This window comes from Macrobrachium nipponense, chromosome 23, assembly GCF_015104395.2.
Source record: "Macrobrachium nipponense isolate FS-2020 chromosome 23, ASM1510439v2, whole genome shotgun sequence".
Taxonomy (NCBI): domain Eukaryota; kingdom Metazoa; phylum Arthropoda; class Malacostraca; order Decapoda; family Palaemonidae; genus Macrobrachium; species Macrobrachium nipponense.
In genome coordinates, this window is record NC_061090.1 from 82,039,513 (window position 1) to 82,061,001 (window position 21,489).

The following is a 21,489-nucleotide window of genomic DNA, read 5'->3' on the forward strand; positions in this document are numbered from 1 at the left end:
CGCTTGCAACCTACTTTATAACGTTTATTCATTTCCTCAATTTTAGCACCCAGCGATCGGTCTATGTTTTCTTATTCTATTCACTATATTCACAATATATTATATTTATTACCTCCTTATTGCTATTTCTGTTGATTTTATGAATTAATTTTAATTAGTTGTCAAAACCACGACTTGTATCACAATGCTGACTTATTTAATATTATACACACATACACACACACACACACACACACACAACACACACACACATATATATATATATATATATATATATATATATATATATATATATATATATGTGTGTGTGTGTGTGTGTGTGTGCATGTGTAACATTTTCGAACACACCCAACTACCCACATTAATAACGTGTGCTCAAACAACCAATATTTGTATTACCCTTCTTGACTTGCCACACACTATTGGGACTCTAGTATTTAAGCAATTGATTTCCTCTGTACTTCAAATAACATGACAAAAGAATTGTTACAGCTATCACGATACTCAAAACTTAACGTTTAGTTAAATGAGATTTTTAAACGTGATGCGACAGCCATTCTCTCTCTCTCTCTCCTAATGTCAATTTTTACGTGCCTTCCATTTTCATGCTATATTGTCCCGTTTGTAACTGTTATACCTACTGAGAAATGATGCGTGAAAGGACGCCTTGTACCACCATGGTTGACTACTTGATGTAACAAAGAAATATCTACTCGTATTCCTCGCCCCCCCCCCCCCCCCAACAAGGTGTCCATCGATAACACCATAGGAAACTTTGAAGAATGACAATTCGATGGAAATCTGCTGACGAGAATGCAAAATGCAATACACTACTTGGCAACTGCAGTTGGTAGTGCAGATGAATGAATTGCTCGAGAAAAGCCGTCTGGTGATTGCTTAAACATCGTGTGCTTAACTGATGTTAAAATATATTGCTCAAAGGAATAAAATGAATTAATGAATGAGGCGAACATCAATTATGAAAGGCGAAGTATTTAAAAAAAAACTGGCAACGTCTCCACTGTTCGCATCGGTAACTCTCGGTCTATGGTCTCTGTGTGACTCGAGCTGACTCAGTGTGAATTGAGCAGTTTCAGTGGGAGGGTGCGCGACCCTCTTGGATGCATACGTCGCGTTCGATTGAGGTTATTTACGTTTTTTAAATGGTTGAATCATGTTCAAGGGATTCAGCCACATATGTGTGGTTATAGTTTACGCCTTCGTCGTCCACGTTCATGGATGGGAGTTAAATAGCGGAGATACGAAAGGTAAGACGAGTGGACGGTCGCTCTCACAGCAGCCGTGTTGTTTTTCTACTTCCTCGCTCAGAGGAGAACACCCGAGGCCTTTTCCTTCCTTCCTTATTCCTTGTGTTACAAATTTTGCTCTGTGTGATTTTGTATTGTGGAGGGCTCAGGCATTTTCAATATCCCCCATCGTTTATTTCTTTGGAGACTAAAGACGGTTACTTTGTTTATGTTTGTGTTGTCGTAGTCTTAGCCTTTGTTTCGGATCGTCCGCATGCCCCTCTTTTCTTATTTTCCATAAACAATTATTTGTTTTCTTTCATAAGAACAAGGCCTTCATGCACTAGAATATTTAAAGAAGAGGTATCCTAATTAATGCTGTATTATCTCTAGATTAGCATGCGGAAACAGAGATTGCCTTTATTATATGTTTCGCCTGCAGCAAAACTTTCTCGTGAGTTGCAGTTAGCGCGCGAGAGAGACTGGTCATGTTCTAATATTTTTAGAACCTGTTTTCTGTGTGTGTATATATATATATATATATATATCTATATATATATATATATATATATATATATATATATATATATTACAGTATATAATATATTTCAGGTATTACGGTTTTGCTTCTCTCGTGTCCCAGATCATGCCCCACGCTAGGTAACTTGGGCATATAATTATGTTCCAACATGGTTTTAGTGCTAAAATAGTCTCTCCCACTAAACGACCCTCAGATTCACATGTGGAAAATATAAACAAGAAGAGTTATCTATATTTAGAGCTAAAGTTAGTGAATGCACTTTGTATGTTTGTACTGCAATGTGTAATGTAACGTTATTGTTCTTGACAGATAGATCATTACAAAGTGTCACGTAGTACATGTGAATATGTCAGCAACGGGTGACGTCATGAACACTATGTTTGTGCTAGTCTGTGCCCTTATGTTCTGCTTATAAGCAAACCCGTTATGAAACTGAATTTAAAAAAAAAAGGCATTATTGCACGACACCAGTTAAAAGTCGTAATCATCAGTTGTTTGTAGAGCAGTCAAGTGTAACCAGACTCTGCCAGCCTTTACGGGCCATCGATTAGAGAAGAGCTGATATCATTCAGTTTTACCAAGGCACCACCTTCCAAAGGGCTGGTTAAAGATGATTTTTAAAGAACATTTTAATGCTAAAGCATTATTTTAAAATTTATTTTTAATGTTTTGTATCGTCGAGAAAGGGAATTTTGTACGTTCAAAGTCAGAGGAAATCATTCTAACCATAGATAGTAGTAGACCTTTGTTATTATAATGAGCATTCCTGAACTATCTAAGACCTGATTTAAATATGATGTAGAAGTGGTGGGTCTTCCATGCTGGTTACTAATGTGCTAACTGCCCTTAGTAGGCTCTTAGTTCTACATACATATATATATGAAGTTCTTCAGCGGATAAATTTGTACTGAACAGCGATATCCGGATGCATTTCGTCATTGTGAGATTTGTGCTAAAGCTAGTGGAAACTGAAGGGTTAATTGGAAATCAGTCAAATTAATAAAAATACTGTTTAGGTGCTATGCTTATTAGTAAATCACTGTAATTTGGGCGTTGCCTGCACCATACAGAATGGTGTTTTGTGCGTAAATCTATATGCAGTGGTATTAATAGTGTAGTGGCGTATTGCTGTTAATTATCAGCGATTTAATGACGAAATGAGATAATATACGAGAAGGAACATATATGACAATAAAAGAGTAACACTATGCTAAACAGACTAATTACCAGGTGCATAAATTGTAGCGCAAGCTCATACGAGTTTGAATTTTGGCCCTTTTCTTGGATTGTCATGATAGAGTGCAGTGCGTCTATACTCTGTTTTTTTTTTTTTTTTTTTTTTTTTTTTTTTTTTTTTTTTTTTTTTTTTTTTTTTTTGCATCTGTCCATCCGCCTGTGGTGGTCGCGCATGGTAACACTGACACCCGGGCTTTATATAGTTACGCTATGTATAAGTTTTAGGTAAATAAAAGGATATCTGGGTGTCAATTTGCAACTGAAAAATGTTTTAATAATTTACTGTATGCGAATTATACCGTTAATATTCGAACTAGGATATTGTTATTATTGTTGAATGCAAGCTAAATGTAACTAACTAAAGACCGAGACGCAGTGTTACCATACGCAAACACCACAGGCGGGTGGACAGATGGAAAAAAAACCGAGTTATAGTCAGTGAATTTGTTTTATAACAACCAATTCTCTTTAGTTTATGTATTTGTTGCAGTAGATGAATAACTCCCTTTTTTTGTTAGTGTAACTTTCTCTCGTTACTGTTGAGCTGGTTGACTACTTTCGTAGGTTCTTACAAATTGCGGGTGTCTCAGAGATTGCAGCTTATGCCTAAAATGAGTTTTTCAATAGACTATACTCTGCTATTGTTCCATTGATAATAGGTAATTAAGAATGTGATATGAGGTATTACAGCCATAATTATTTCCAGTGAAACTGATGCACTCAGAGGGCCGGAACCAGAGGCCAGGATTTCCAGTGGCTAAAATTCCCTGGCGCCCGTTTTCTAGTAACTTGCTAATATCTGGTTTTTCGGAAGTTGTTGTAGAGAGAAGTAATGTGCGTGTTTAAGAGTACTGTTTTTTTTTTATTTATTTAATTATTTAGTTTTTTTATTTATTTATTTTTTTATTATTATTTTTTTTTTTTGAAAGAGAGATGTGACTTGTGAAAGCTTCAGAAAGACACTTATTGGTCATTCCAGAGGGAACTAGGAAAATGCATTGGTCCCGCCCCGTCAGAGTAAGCTACAAATGGTGCACTTGAGATAAGAGAGGAAATGACGGGGGGAGGGGGAAGGGACACAGTTAACTTATACGATGATTGATGACTAGAACACATTGAAAGTAGGAGGTTGTAGTCTGTTGGGGTTCCGTGGTTTTGCAGCAATGAGATATCGCCTTGTAGAAATTCAGAGAGAGAGAGAGAGAGAGAGAGAGTAATCCTTTGATATCCCGATAATCATACTTACAAGAAACGTGATACGTGGAATAAACTGCCACCAGAAGTTGTAAACCGCAACAGTGTAGAAGAGTTTAAAAGAAAGCTAGACAGAATCATTAGGACACTGAATTCACAGTAAAACCTGCTCCTACAGATAAGTGAGCGCACGATGTCTCCTCGGGTGGACTAATAAGTCTTTGAGACATCCTAATCCTTGTAACTCCTCCTACAATAAGAGTTTGTTAATTGACTGCTGATTATTGTTGTCCTGTAATTTTGTTTACGTGTTGCTAATCATAAAAGGATCTTGTTAAATGCAGTGACATAGTACTATGCGAAAAACACAACACTCCCCCCCTCCCCTCCCTCCCCCCCCTTTCCCTCCCCCCCCTTTCCCTCTCCCCTTCGGTTTTTGGTCGATGATGGATCCTATTGGTATCAGCTGTCCCGATGACGGTGATTATAAACATCAACCAACCGATGTTTCACGTAATTGAATTTGCCCATTTTGAAATGGTGCCGTTGCCCATCGGAGACACTCAATAATACTATGAGCTTCGTTACCTTTTTTTTTCACAACGAAAACCGGAATTTTTGCTGGTCATCACTTGCGTAGATTACGCAATGATATTTATAATTCGGTCCCATTATAGTGGCGCATTGTTATTGCGCACATACGAGTCCCATGTAATGTGGGCTTTGACATCGAATACCTTTGATCGTTTTAGATATAGAGCTTCGAAATAAACAGCGCAATTAGCTTTTAAATGGCGAACGAAAGGGCCAAAGCACACTAATGTAACACGTGGAAAAAAAAAAAAAAGTTTCGCTATTCTCGGTTGGCTCTGTATGCAGCCATTGAAAATAACTTCGACTGGTCTAGAGAGAGGGAGTCCGAACTGGACAAACATCAGATGCTACCCTTCTATAATAGTGTAACAGTACTACTATGATGCTCGCTAAGCTATATTTTTTCCTAATTGTTTTGCATCTGATTCAGGGGTTCTTTTATTAAGGGCAGTTGAAATTATTGTGTCCAAAACATGAAATTGAGATTAGATATGGTTCGGATTTTGGTAGATTGACTGGAATAGATTCAGAAAAATCTGTTGCACAATATGGGTATATTGTATTGTAGACCACTTGACTTGGTTACGTAAGTATGCACGTTCAGATTCGAAAGCATAAATAATAGAGCCCTTTATGGAACTGGTTTTCTGCGGTGTCTATTAACCTTTTTCTTATATTTTTCTGGGTTCGGCGTTTTCCGGAAATATCACTGGACTTTTGGAGCGTTCAGTCGAAAATGGCAAGCTTAGTCGTGTTCGCATTTCTGCTTCTTCTTTTATCTTGAAAACACAGTTGACAAAGGGAGCGCAGAGACAACGGAAGCAAACTCGTCCCTATTGCTATGCAAAGCCGAGAGCGCTTAACCGAACGACACAGGTGTAGGTGTGGGGAGGAGACGAGACGCCTCAAAATGCTCCAGTGACAAGATGAGCCAGTGCTTTGGTGGTCTGATGACGTGGATGGGGATTCAGTTATTAGTCATTTGAGGATGTTACGAGCAATCGGTGGAGGCCGAAGCAGTGAAGGTCGTCACTCTGAGGCTTGTGCGGAGCCGCGCGAGGCTGGTTTATGAATAGGAATGTGCTTTCAAGGCCTCAAATTCATTTGCGGTGGTGGTTGTACAGCAGCCGTGTTTGGTAAGATGTCATGATAGTAATGTGCCTCTTTTCTTTTTTTTTTAATAATAGGCGATTCATGTAGGAGGTGAAAGTAAAATATACAGCTTGAAAAACGTTGAGGTTTATATTGCTATACAAGCGTGAACTTTGATAGGGTTAAATAAATATAAACGATTTTGCCGGTTTTGGAGTCAAACTTTAAGAAGGATATTAAGAGTCAGGTGGCGGGATTGAGTGAGATGTGATGCCACCAGAGGAATTATTAATCCTCTTTTATGTAGATGCGATGGAAAGGGGCTCTCTGTAGTGTGTAAATGGTTCGGACATGCCTAGCATGCTAAACCCTGGTAAAATACGTAGTAGTACTTTGTCAGTGTGGGCACCGGTTGAGTTCGAAAACCCAGCCTTTCTTTGTTCTTTGATGAGATTGATGAAACCGGAGACTGGAGATTTGTAAAGTCGGAATTTCACAGAGGGCCTTCGCGTTGGTTTCATTGAGAACGAAATAGAACTGTCAGATTTATAAAAGGACGATGTTCCCGTGACAGAATAACCCCGGCACTCATTGAGCTACATTGGTTCCCAGTAAAAGCAAGAATAGAATACAAAATACTTCTTACAGTCTTTAAAGCGCTCAAATATGGTGAACCAAGATTTCTGAGAAACTGCTTAAGCTTCTTTAGACCTGAAATGAATATTGTGAAGTGAAGCATATAGACTATCTTAAGCTAGAACAAATTGTAAGTCGGGTGAGTGAACATTTGAACATTGTGCACGAAGACTATACAACATAATACGGCCTGAAGTGAACATCATACAAGAAGAAAGCAAATTAAAAAACAAAAAAAAACAAAAACAAAAAAACAAAGACTCCTATTCTGCTGGAGCTACGGTACTGACGAGAGAAAACTAAAAAACAATTATAAAATAAAAGAAGCAGCTTGTTTTGAAAGCCTACAAGGGCCCTCCAGAGACGGAATCATCCCTGTGGAAGGCTGTACATAAAACCAAACAAAGTGAGCAGAGCAGTAACTTCGACCATAATTCCTTTAGGAAATACATATAGGCTACCAGAGTTTTACAAACGTATCGTCGGTGAGCGATTGTGAGATTAACTAACTAATTATACTTCACCGGACCTTTCTTTATGAAGCATCAATGATCTCTGTTTCATTTAGTGCAATGTCTCATTTCTTTGAATTTTGGTGTTATAAATTTATAGCTTGGCCATTTAGTGTATTGACTTGTTCTTCTTCGGATTGGTTTGTTGATTTGTGATTTTTTTTACCCAAAGGGAGATGGATGATGTCAATGCACTTCACTCGGGGCACTGTAGGCATTACTTACGGTTCTTTGCGGCGTCCCTACGGCCCCCAGCTGCAACCCCTTTCGTTCCTTTTACTGTATCTCTGTTCATATTATCGTACTTTCCACCCTCTCCTAACAGTTGCTTCATAGTGCAACTGCGAAGTTTTCCTTCTGTTACACCCTAAAGCCTTTTTACTTTCAATTTAATTTTCAGCGCTAATGACCTCCTCATAGGTGCCTAATAGCGCTTGGCATTTGGCCTAAAGTTTATATTCCCATTTACAGGTTGTTCGGGTACTTAGCCTAATGACTTGTGTTTCCTTGTTTTTCTGTGTAATTTTATCATTCCTTTGCCGGCATTTAGTGTACTGACTTCTGTTTTCTGGGCACTTAGTGCATGATTAGCAATGTCAGAGATGGAGTACTAAGGTCTGGAACAAGAAATGTCATTGAAGTCGAGTTTTTTCTCCAGCATTTGAGGTGTGAGTCAGCTGCATGAAGAGTCTTCTTCAAAACATGTTAGAATGATAAAAAAGAAATCTTCATTGTCGTCAGGTCCTCAGAAATGGAATGCATTCATGTTCCTTTAAACTGGATGTGTTTCTCGAGAATGAAGGCCCGTGGCATTTTAAATGATTTGGTCACAGCTTAGTAAATAAAAGACAAAGCCAATGAAAAGATCTGGGTGTGGTGTGAACCCCTGGGGGGCAGGGGGGGGGGGTTGTAATTGCGTCTCTGTCCAAGGCATACTGACAAACGTACATTGTGCGTTGTTAAGGATTCCGTGTCATCCTCCATAATTTGCGCTCATACAGTCATTCCTTAATAGGGATTGGAGGGGTACTGGGCGCTGAGGGGGCAGGGCTTGCCCCTCTTTGGTTGTTGCAGGAGTCCTTCGTCTCGTTTGCAAGATGCAATATATATGGCCACGAGCCCACACGGTGCGCCACGCTCTCTTCAATTATAATTATCGATCCGTTTTTGTCAAATGTACCGGTATATGGCGTCCATGGCTCTTCAGTGTTATCCCCTTGTTGGTAGGAGGAAATTTTTTCTCTTAAGACTTGTGAACACTCAGTCATTAAGTGACTTTTAATAGTACTCTTCATCTCGTATGTAGATATATGTGCGTTCGTGAGTTTGGTGTGCATTGTCATGATGAGGTCTGCTTCGTCGAACTCATAGTTCTGGAGTTCCGGATCCACATCTGGAGTGGACTGGTGACATCCGTCGGTTGCCAATATTTCCTGCGATTGGCCAAAGAACCCGTAAGACGAGGGACGCTTAAAAGAAGAAGAAAACCTGACTTGTCACTTGCCTCTTACGCGAAGTGTTGTGGTGAATGTTCTGGCGCGAAGATTAGTTGTTCTAAAAAAATTCGTGAACTGTCGAGTCGAACTCGGAGGATTCTTGTCCCTTAGCCGCTTCTACAGGAGTTTTATATATATATATATATGTATGTGTGTGTATATATATATATATATATATATATATATATATATATATATATATATATATATATATTATATTATATATATATATATATATATATATATATATATATATATATATATAGATATATATATATTATAGTGTAGTATATATGTATGTGTGTGTGTTTATTTTATAATACCGAATAGTATTGTAAAAATAATAGCGATCAAAGACCATATCTTAAGTAGTTCTAAGTGACATATGTAGCTTAATTTGTGGTACGATTTTTGTGTAATCCTTTTGATGACAGTACCGACACACTTATAAACAGGCTGAAGGCAGAAACTGAACACTCGTCTAAAAAAAAAGAAAAACAAATGAATAAATAAAATTAATTATATAACGGGTTACTTACTGAAACACGTTCGGGAGTCGAACTGATTCTTGACGTACTCAACAAATTATGCTTTACAAATTCAAATGGTGTCTCATTTTGAAACACGTCAGATTTGCCCAGCCTTCAGGAATGGCAAGTAGGTATCCGCCTTGTCGACAAAGTGCTTGCAGACTATTGTCCTTGAAAGACACTTCTACATTCTGCTCACATAATGACAGCGACATCGTCAGGTAGTTTTCCCTTGACGGCCCCATTCATTATCTGCTCAGTCATTAGGCAGTAAGACAAAGACGGTGAATGGGGCTGGCTTTAAGGCTATTGCAATCAACGAGGCATTCCTGGACAAGACTGGCAATGAAATTGGAGTTCCTCCAACAAGTGTTTAGAAAATGAAAAACTTCACATTAGAAGCAGAAAAACAGGACCAGGGGTCAGCGTGCATCTCTCTCTCTCTCTCTCTCACAAATTATATATATATATATAATATATATATATATATATATTATATATATATAATATTATATATAGATATATCTATATATCTATATATATTATTATATATATATATATATATATATATTATGTAAAGTCTGTACTAGAGAGGTGATCACGAAAGACTAGACGCCATCAGCATGTAAACCGATAAAACTCTGGTCCGGAAGCCAGCCATTTTCGCTTATTCGGGGAGTAAGCCTGCAAACCACTGTTGTTGTTGTTGTTGTTGTTTTTTTGGGGGGTTAGGAAAGACCTATGTAAAAGTCTAAAAGTGTTAAAAGTCGAGTTAATGATATAGGAATTTTTGGATAGGATATTTATGATTTTTTTTTAGAATTAAAATTTAAAAACAAAAATAAATGACGTGCATGTTAAATGGTATAGAATAATTATTTCTAATAAAATATAACCTATATTTATTTTAATTTTCGTTGGTGAAACAACGTACTATTTGACCGTAGATTTTAGCATGCGTCCCGAGTAAGCCGAGGTCGGAACACGCCATGTTAAAGGAAAATGTCCCCGAGTACAGGATGAGTTACATTCCTCCGTGAAGGTGAGCGCTAATGTGAGGCAAAGTGGACTATGATAATCATACAATTATATTCATCTATTTTTGATGGAATTTTAAACAGCGAATATTCTCTTAGTGTACCGGTAAGATTTTTTATTTGTATATTGTTTTTGGTATTTTTAAGATCGTTTGGAGTGAATTAAAAGAGTTACCTACTTTTGAAACTCTTACGGGTTTATGGGTCCCTCTTCCCTTAAAATAGTCTTTTTCTGTTCTCTTTTGAGCCCTTAAGAGGATTTGCCAGGGATTTCGAAAGCAACAGATCGCGCGATACGGCTGCTCCGAAGAAAAGGCCTAATGACTATCGCCATAGCGCCGGAGCTTATGTATGGGTTGGGTAATGTAGAAGAAGCACGGGACTGTCATTAGTGTGTTCGCGCCGCCTCTGTGTTTCTGAATGTGTGGACGTAAGCATGCTGGCAAGGCCTTTGTCTTCATTAAGTAACAAGGGGAGAGAGAGAGAGAGAATTATTCTTCATTATTTGTTGAGTTGAGGGCAAACATTGGGACCTGTGGGGTCCTTCAGCGCTGAAACGGAAATTGACAGTAAAAGTTTGAAAGGTGCAACAGCAGGAAAACCCCAGAGCAGTTGCACTGTGAATCAATCGTTAGGAGAGGGTGGAAAGTAAGTTGGAAGGAAGAGAATATGAAAGGAGGTACAGTAAAAAGGAGCGAATTTCTGTACGTGTAGACGACGCGACGAAAATCGGTTGGTCAGAGGGAAAAGAGGGAGACTAGTGGTGATGGTAGGAGCAGCAACGTCCTCACCCCCCCCCCCCCCCCCCCCCCCCCCCATCCTCAGCTCTTCTATTATCCCGAGAGAGATTGTTAAATTGAGAATAACAAGCCCCCCCTTCCCCCCTCCCCCCCTTGAGAGGGAAGCTGATGGGAGTAAAAAGAGGAAATTTACGAAGGCATTTTCCCTCAGGTTCATTTTGAAGGTCCAATTAGAGACTGGTGGTTTTCGGGGGAGTCATGTCGTGGCTCCGTTGATATTACAGTGGTAGTAATGGACTGCGTCTCGTAAGCAGGCTGGCTTCCAGGGAAGGCTCACTACAATGCAGAAGGTTTATTATCTATGGCTTTGCAGATAAAGCGAAGGAGAGTTAGTTATGTACCGCCGCTAATGCTCACATTTCGTTCGTGGACTTGGAATTTTAGGTTTGTGTGTTTTTGTTTGTTTGTTTTGTGTGGTGTTTTCCCGTTGCGTGGAACCAGTGGTTATTCAGCAACGGGAACAGCGGCTTTGCGTGACTTCTGAACCATGTCGGGAGTGAACTTCTATCACCAAAATTGGCGTATCTCTCACTCCTCAGTGGAATGCCTGAGAACCGAACTCGCGGCCACCGAGGTGGCAGGCCAAGACCATACAGTAGTGCGGTCTCACGAGGTGCTCTGTGGGCATTACTAAAGGTTCTTTGCAGCGTCCCTTCGACTCCCAGCTGTAACCCCTTTCATGTCTTTCGCTGTACCTCCAGTTCGATTCTCGGGCATTCCATTGAGGGGTGAGAGATGTGTATTTCTGGTGATAGAAGTTCACTCTCGCCGTGGTTCGGAAGTCACGTAAAGCCGTTGGTCCCGTTGCTGACTAACCACTGGTTCCATACAACGTTAAAACACCATACAAACAAACAAAACAAACTATATAATGTCAGGGAGGAGGATCGAGTCCTTAGATATTTCCCTTATCTCACAAATAGTTGAATGACGCTGTCAACATTAAATGAAATGACCCAGGTGACATAGGGGAGGCTATGCTTAGGAGTGGAAAATACTTCTCATTGGAACCGATATTTCTGCCTCTGTGCCGGAGTGAGCAAGCTACAGAACAGAGGACCTACCATCCAGTCGATAGTCTGATTGATGTATACATCTGCGTCGGTTTCAGAGGAATGAAATCTCCCTGCAGTGAATGGTAGTGATTTGAATAATGATTGGCATGTGTCTGTCCTTGTTTCAAGGGGGGGAACGAAACCTCCCGGTGATCAGTAGCGGAGAATTTTGAACAAGGATGCGTTTTACTTTACCTATTACATATATGTGCGACGAAAACTGTTCGTTCGGTATGTGGATTTTGCGTCTTGTTGTTTGTTGGATTCCCTCTCATTCCGTGAGACGATCCAAACATACACATACTTACATGATTACTATATGTGGTAGACACATGGATATAGGCAAAGCTTATGTGACTCCTCAAAGTTGAATAGGGCCTCACGAACAGTATTTAGCGACACCGAGAGGTTTTACTGGCTGCTGTAGCACAAGAGCCCGTGCCAGCACAAAGCTGGCTCAATTTAAATCCATCCCAGAGGTAAGGAAATGCATGCAATATTCTGTTTGTTGTTTCTTAGATGTAAATCCATTTCGTCGAAGGCTTTCAATGGGGGTCGTTAGCTGAGGAGTCAGTCACGGGTTATATACAGAAGCGTTTGCTTGGTCTCCCTGTCGCTGTTATTACAGCTGCTGTCGCGTTAATTGCTGTGCATAGTGCTGCGTCGGCCATTGGGATTTCTCTTCGTATATCTTTGGATATATTTTGGTAAATCGTTTTCTGTGATCATTCTGAGTCTTACTTAAATAGTCGAAGCAACTCAAAGCATTATTTGGCAGCTGAAAAGGCCTTTTTTGCTGTATCTGTCAACTTCCTCATTCTCTCGCTAGAGCTCACGAGTCTTTGCAATTTCACGCACGCGACCGGAAGTCCTCTGGCGGGGGATTTCGGTATAGTACTTACTCGCATTGGATGTGGGAGAGGCGCGTGCTTTTTGTCAACTGAAGTCACAATACCGCGTTGTCCGTGATCTTGAATGAGTCTGCAAATGATTTCCCATTGTGGGAAATTAAAATCTCTTCTGACCGTTTTGCTGCTTCGATCCCCGAGATATTGTTTCCGTGGTGGAATTAGGACAGAGAATGTTCCGTTGGAAAGGAGTTATTTGGTGGCCTCAACATTGACTTAAAAGAAGTAAAGAAAATAAAAAATAAAAGAATACCCTTTATTATTCTAATAAAAATGACGAGGTACCAAAGGATTTACTATGATGTCGAGGCATGGTGGCTGTAAAAAATGACTCGGCGATTGTGATTAGACTAGAAAAAGCGAAGTTCCTTGAAATCCGTTATTCTTTGGCGAGCTTAAATTCCAGATAGCTTTGCCGCTGCAGTTTTGCTAGTCAGCCGTAAATTCACATCAAGGTTTTCAATATAAGATCAACACGTCATTCGTCAGAGACAGCCATAAGCCTCTTCTTAACTGATTTTGGAAAAGGTAAAGCTGTTACCTGCCGCTCCTATAGTAAGCTTGACGTCGACGGTTAACCCTCTTCCCCGTCTGTAGTTTTGACGAATTTGGCTAAATTTCAAGGTTCTAGGTATTCAAGTGAGCGTGGTATTCATAACTGATCGACATTCCATAGCATAACACTCCGACAATTATTGTCCGAGATCTGATATGGAATAAATGGACACGAAACCCATTTTGTTTAGATCTCTTCAGTCTAACAAAGGCAGTGTCATTTGCAATGGTTCTCTTCTGTGAAGAATAATTCGTTTCGTTTGACTTCATTGACCTTTGAAGGGTTATGCAAAGCTCATTCAAGCTGTGACAGGGTAAGTGAGGTTCAGGTTTGGTTTAAATAATGAAAATGAGAATTTTTGTTTTTCGAAGCTGAATATTCGTAGAACGATGGGGTTTTGGAGGTTGCTGAATGAGCCTATTCTCCCGTGGCTGTAATGTGTTTTCCTTTCTGCTTTTGCCGGGTCCAGTGGAATCGTGATTAATCTTAAGGATTTTGTTTATTGAGTATCTCTCTCTCTCTCTCTCTCTCTCTCTCTCTCTCTCTCTCTCTCTCTCTCTCTCTCTCTCTCTCTCTCTCTCTCTCTCTCTCTAGCGTTATTTGCGAGCCAGAGTTTTTCTCTTATGTCGAAGGTCGTTGCAGTGTCCCCCTGCTGTGGGCGTTTTGGGAGAGTAGATATCTGTTGGCCAAGAGAGAGTCAGGGGGATTGGAAATTGGTTTATCGCCCTTGGGGCTGGGTTCATCCAGAGAGAAGGAGGGGGAGGGGGTCAAAGAAATTTGTTTTAGCTTTCAAATGAAAAGTTTAAATGGTTTATTAAATCTCCCTCTCTCTCTCTCTCTCTCTCTCTCTCTCTCTCTCTCTCTCTCTCTCTCTCTCTCTCTGCTGCTTCTTCTTTTTCCCCCCCTTCCCGGTGAGCCAAGATACAGAGCTGCCGATCATTGTAGAGACCCCAATACCATGAAGATCACTGATCAGTTTGAGGTATCTCGTATTCAGTGCCGAAACTCGACTTCCTTCTTATTTACATTACCGTCATTTTTGACGACATGGGTATACTATTTACAAGTAAAGACCGTAGCCACACGGGGTAGGGGCACTGATGAGTAACCTACCTCCGGAGTCGTCAGTAACTCAGTAGTTGCGACGCCAGAAGGATTTTCAATCAATTCCCCCCCCCCCCCCCTCTCTCTCTCTCTCTCTCTCTCTCTCTCTCTCTCTCTCTCTCTGTAGGGGCCTGCTGTTGGCGTTACTTAAGGTTCTTTGCAGCGTCCATTCGGCCCCTAGCGGCAACCTCTTTCATACCTTTATCTGTACCTCATTTCATATTCTATTTCTTCCATCTTACTTTCCACCCTCGTCTAACGATTGATTAATAGCAACTGAGAGGCTGTTCTCCTGTTACACCTTTCAACCCTTCTACTCTCAGTTTCCGTCTCAACGCTGAATGACCTCATAGGTCCAGCGATTGGCCTTTGGCTTAAATTCTCTCTCTCTCTCTCTCTCTCTCTCTCTCTCTCTCTCTCTCTCTCTCTCTCTCTCAAGAGGTACCTTGAATTGTGCGCGACGGCCAATAGAGGTTCATTTGTGGGAAGGCGTCTTTGTGTAGCCAGTAACTGCTAAGCGTAGGTATGCCGGAATCAAGGTCTAGAGACGGCAGACAGGAATTGGCCAAGATGATGGCCCGTGCTCACACCTGCTGTGACCATGATGGAAAGGTATATGACCTCGAGACGTTGCTTAGCTACGCTTCAGCCGTATGACTGACTTCTTATGCGTTCAGCTCGAACGAGTGTTGTACTTCATTATTCTGGTCCTGTTTCAGCCTAGCATTTGTTTTGCTTAGGTTTCTTTTCATTTGCTCATTTATTTTCACATTTTTTTTTTACATTAGATATTTTGGATCTTTCCTAGATAGTGACCTCCAAGGGTATGTATCCACCTTTTTGGCGTGTTTGGTACGAGCCCGTTGGGGATGACCATAAAAACGAGGACAAAAGACTGTCAATATCATCAAGATAGTGACCCCCAAGGAACATTAGTCCCAGATAACAAACCCCGAAAGATTCGATGATGTGCAGTTACTCCTCATTCCAAGAATTGACCTCATTTGTAACTTCTAGTGTGTTTATCCTTTTGTTTGTTTAGTGTTTGTACTGTATATCTTTGTTAAAAGGTTGTTATACGCATTTCTGAAGGATAGCATTCGGAAAAATTCTTATTATTCAGGAGACGACATCATCGCCTTTCTTGTATCACCAACTGGACTTTCAAGACCTTTTTTTGATTCGTCAACTTTGAATTTGGCCCTAGCGTTCTTGCGCTGATAGTCTCTCTCTCTCTCTCTCTCTCTCTCTCTCTCTCTCTCTCTCTCTCTCTCTCTCTCTCCACGTCTCATTTTTCCTTGCTTTCTTGGCTCCGCTTCTTTCATCTCGCGTCGTGTTGACGACCCGAGGATGGCTTTAACAGACGTTTCTATCCTTCCTTTCGCCAATCCTAGGCTCTCTCTCTCTCTCTCTCTCTCTCTCTTCTCTCTCTCTCTCTCTCTCTCTCTCTATTTTGTGTGTTAGAGTCTTGTGGAAACAACTGATGTACCGATAAGAACGTTGTAAATATTTACCTGAACGTGACGATGGCGAACGCGATCTGTGGAAACATTCTTGAGGTCCTGTAATTAGATAACAATTGTTACATCAGTAATCTGATGTTGTTTTTAAGGTAAACTGACTTTATTCGAGAATTTAGCTTCTTATCAAATTTTACAGATTATTTAATTAGTATTGAAGACTATATATATATATATATATATATATATATATATATATATATATATATATAGACATATGTCACGAAGGAAAATAAACAACGGTGTACCTGCGAGACCTTTCGACGTCCAAACGTCCTTTACTAAGCAGATGAACTGTTCATCTGCTTAGTAAAGGACGTTTGGACGTCGAAAGGTCTCGCAGATGCTCCGTTGTTTATTTTCTTATGTGGCATATGTCTTTATTTATGGATTTATCACGTTCCTAACTTTCGTGATTCAGTTATACATACACACACACACACACACATATATATGATATTTGTTATATATATATATATATATATGAATCTATATATATATATATATTTATATATTATATACATATATTAATTAGGTATACTTTTTGATGATTTTGAGCTAAGTTATGCTAAGTTAATGTTTGATTTTAAGCGCTGAGTGGTCATAGTTGCCCAAGTGCTTGGCATGTGCGCCTAAAATCTGTAAATCAATCAATCAACCATATACCTATACGTACCTATATGAAGCCTTTTGTGTTCTTGTTAGAAGCTCCCGTTGGGTCTCATCTCACTGCAAGTGATCATTGCTCAGACATACATAGATGCAGCCTCTTTTCTTCGGTTCAAAATGAACATTTCTATTCCTAGTCCAGTTTCGTTTGACGAATGTTCATCCAGAATATCGAGCATTTTGTGGTGTGTGGACTCCTTAGCCGTTTATGGATCGTGTTAGCTTGTGTCATTCATGCTACTGACGGTGTTATTATTTAATTATTTCCACGTAAGTTGGAGTATGTCAACTCTACTGTGTTGAAATATATCTTTTAAATTATTTTGTGGTTTAACTGTGGAATTTAAACTTTAATGTTATAAAAGTTTAAAGTTTTATAACATTAAAGTTTAAATTCCACAGTTAAACTTTAATGTTATAAAACTTTAAACTTTAAACTTTTAATGTTATAAATCATTTCTCAAGATTTAAGTACACGTATTAATGATAATTTAATTTTATGTGACTGCTTTTAATCCCTTAAATCCGTGGTCGACCAGCGCAATAAAGGATGTTTTGAAGTAAGGTTGTTGTTTAATATTTTGTTATGCGGAGGACAGATATGAATATAGGCATCAAAGTGCTAATTAAGAGTCTGGATTAGGTGTCGGAAATGTATTATTAACGTTAAAAATATATCTCCTAATGACCGCTTGGATGTGATTAGACGTCATACACCTTTTCGTCCGTCACAACATGTTACATTACCCAGCAAGTTTGGCTTTGTCTATCTTTGGTGCGTTTTATCAAAGATCAACGAAGTGGTATTTGCGTTAATGTCAATTTCCTTGTGTTTGTTTTCTTAATTGGTCTGACGTTGCTTCTTGATCCGGAACATAACTACCCTTCCTGGTAATTAGTTGAGGCATAAGGTGCTCGGTGGGTAGAGAAATGAGATCGATTTATATCTAGCCCCTAACGTGTCGTTCAAATGAAAACATACGTTTTCATTATTTCAGTTAAAATTTGAGGGACTTCATTGAAAAATGTATCCAGATATACGTGAAAATCACGGAGATGTCATCGTGGCAATTTAAATCAAGGAACCATGTGATTATGTGGCGTTGCTTATCGACTTTACAGCCAGAATCCTATTGACTCTGAACTACCAACTTCTGTACTACTCAAGGATAGGGACAATAAACACTTTTGGAATTTGTCCTGACGCTTATCCAAGCACTGAAGTCGTTGACTGTGCTTGTTTATGACCCAGTGCCATTTACCACTTGAGCCTTTGGCACTGTTTGTGTGTGACCTGGTGCCATTTACACTTAGTGTCCATGTACCTAACTGTTTGTGTGTGACTCAGTGCCATTTACTACTCAGAGCCCCTGGCACTGTTTGTGTGTGACCCAGAGCCATTTATAACTCAGTCCGTGTCTTTGTTTGAGCGTGGCCTGGAGCCATTTGCCACTCAGTCCTTGTCACTGTTTATGTGTGACCTACACAGTGCTATTTGCCAGTCACAGTCTTTGACACTTTTTGTGTTTGAACCATTACCATTTACCTCTTAGAGTCCAAGATATTGTTTGTGTGACCATGTCCTCTACCATTCAGAGGCCCTGACACTTTGTGTGACTCACGGCCATTTACCACTCGAGTCTTGGCACTGTTTGTGTGTGACCCAGTGCCATTTATCATTCAGAGTTTTTGTAACTTGGTTGTGACCCAGTGTCATTTACCACCGTTTGTGTATGACCATGTGCCATTTACCCTTCGTATTCTTTGCCACTGTTTATGTGTGACCCAGTACCATTTATCACTTGGAGTTCCTGACACTGTTTGTGTGCAACCCAGCCCTTGTCACTGTTTATGTAACCTTAGTGCCATTTACCACTCAGAGTCTTTGACACAGTTTGTGTGTGACCCATTGCCATTTACCACTGAGTCTCTGACACTTTGTGTGTGACCCATTGCCACTTAACACTCGAAGTCTTTGGAACTGTTTGTGCGTGACCCATTGCCATTTACCACACAGAGCCCCTGACACTTTGTGTGTGACCCATTGCCGTTTATCACTAGAGTCTTTGACACTGTTTATGTTTGTAACCCATTGCCATTTACCACTCAGAGTCTTTGGCACTGTTTGTGTGTGACCGAGTGCCATTTATCATTTAGAGTTTTTGTAACTGTTGGTTGTGACCCAGTGTCATTTACCACCGTTTGTGTATGACCATATGCCATTTACCATTCGTATTCTTTGCCGCTGTTTATGTGTGACCCAGTACCATTTACCACTTGGAGTTCCTGACACTGTATGTGTGTGACCTATTGCCATTTACCAGTCGTAGTGTTTGACACTTTTACAGTTTCACTGTGCCAGCAAATCACCTTGTGACGTAAGGAACCGACGAATTTTGGGGGAACAAACTTACCACACCCAGGATCTGAACTGATCATCATCATTTGACTAAGTTATACTAAAATCATCATGGAAACTAGAATGTAGAGGCTAAATTCCATGTCAAGATTTACGAGAAGTCTTCTTGTTCACTTTATGGAGGCTGATGGCATATGGACATAAACTTCAAATTGAATGAAAACTTCATATTTTGAATGTGATCTGAGAAAAAGATCTGTGTGTGTGTGTGTGTGTGTGTGAGTTGTTTTGACAAAGCAAAGTTTAATCCGTTGGTGGTGCTTTGCCATTTTGTCCGTTGTATCAGGCAAGAGATCCGCGTAATTGAGAAGCAATGACGTCAGTACTTAATTCTCCCCCCACCCCCCACATTCCCATTCCCCCCACCCCCCCCCCCCCCCACCCCGGAAATCATGGAGAACCCTTCCACATCTGTCAATTGAGAAACATATAAGCCCCACTCAGTGTGCTGCGGGAAAAATATGTAAACTATTACGAAATTCCCTTCGGAATATACTATATACTGTTCACTTTACAAAAGTGACTTTCATCGGACGATTAGATATACAATGTAGTTCATCTGATGCAGTTTTGCTGGTATTCACCACAAACACACACAATAATATTGTATAGTCACACATACATGCACCTTGTAGAGGGTTAGGGTCGTCAGTTAGACATGACTTCAGGTTCTTTGCAGCGTCCTTTCGTCCAATAGCTGCAGCCCTTTTCCTCCCTTTTACTGTACCTCCGCTCATATTCGCTTTTTTCCATCTTACTTTCCTCCCTCTCCTAACAATTGATTCATACGGCATTTGCCAGGTTTTTTCCTCCCGTTACACCTTTCAAAACTTTTTACTGTCAAATTCGGTTTCAGCACTGAATTGCCCTCATAGGCCCCAGTGCTTGGCCTTTGGCCTCAATTCTATATTCTATTCTGATCTATTCGTAGTCATCCACTCACACAGCTTATTGTTTTTTTTCATCTTTATGACCGAACTTGCAAAGAGTCACATTCATCTTTATCATTTCCTACCTCAGAAGTCCGCACGGAAACGTCAACGGACAAATATTTGTGTGAAGAAGCCAGTACCATCATGAAGAGCCCGTGCTGGCGTAATAAGACCACCTTCCTAAATCGACAGCAACAGCAAAATCAACAGCAACAGCAAAATCATCATCATCATCATCATCACCACCACCACCACCACCAGCATGACGGAGCCGTCACGAGCAAGCCAGCCGTCTAAGCTCAGCTTTAAGCTGTGACATGGCTGTTTCCTTACTGAAAATCACTGCCATGAATTGATTTAAATGTTGATGGCATCGGTCGTCTCAAGTGAGTGGAATCCTCCTCCTCTGTCTGAAAGTGAAGTTCTCCTCCTCCTCCTCCTCCCTTCGCTTAGCGAGTCAAGATGTTCGTCGGCTCTGACTTCGCTCTCCTTGTATCGGTTAAAAGTATATCTTAGTTTTACCAGACCACTGAGCTGACTAACAGCTCTCCTAGGGCTGGCCCGAAGGATGAGATATTTTTACGTGGCCAGGACCAATTTGGTCAGCTAGCAACGGGACCTACAGCTCATTGTGGGATCCGAACCACATTACATCGAGAAATGAATTTCTATCACCAGAAATAAATGACTCTTGATTCCGCGTTGGCCGAGCCGAGAATCGAACTTAGGACCACCGGAATGGTAGCCGAGCGCGAAAACCACTCGTCCAACTAGGAACTTCCTTGTATCGGTAATGCGGGACTTTCGTGGTCCAGCGAATTATAATATTCAGTTGGAGGAAAATGAGTCGAAAGATGAGCTTCAATCGTGGCTGATAAGATTCTTCTCTGAAGATAACAATACAACTTAATGATCCCATTTTGTACATATCTTTTGTCGTTTGATTTTTTTTTTTTTCGTTTTCCGTTTAAGAAATGATTCAGTGATATCGGATGATAAACAGCACAAGAGATTTGGTAGTAGCCTCCCGGATGACTCGTTGGTTTTTCGTCTTAGATTTGAGTTTGGTGAAAAGGTCTAATAGTAAATATATATATATATATATATATATATATATATATATATATATATATATATATATATATATATATACACACACACACACATATACACACATATACGTGTATCACGCTCTTTGACGAATATTCTCTTTTAAAGCCGAGTTGACATTTATCTGTCTCTAGCTATTATTATCTCATCCTTTATTGTTATCATAGCTTTTTGACTTATTTAAAGTCGCTCTTCACTTTGATGGTGGTGTGGTTCATGCTGTTCACTTTGGCTCTATATTCGTGAGGAATTAATCATCGCTTATTTCCCCCCAAAAATATATATATATATTTTTTTTCCC

The 21,489-nt window shown here is 40.0% G+C and overlaps 1 protein-coding gene across 1 annotated transcript in view; it reads left to right on the top strand.

Moving 5' to 3' along the window:
* Positions 1-1,081: 1,081 nt before the first annotated feature.
* Positions 1,082-21,489, top strand: part of LOC135202209 (mucin-2-like) — a 360,342-nt gene continuing 339,934 nt past the window's right edge. The window contains exon 1 of the mRNA XM_064231469.1: positions 1,082-1,268. Coding sequence (XP_064087539.1) covers positions 1,175-1,268 — 94 coding nt within the window. The 5' untranslated portion in view covers positions 1,082-1,174. The remainder of the gene's footprint in view (positions 1,269-21,489) is intronic.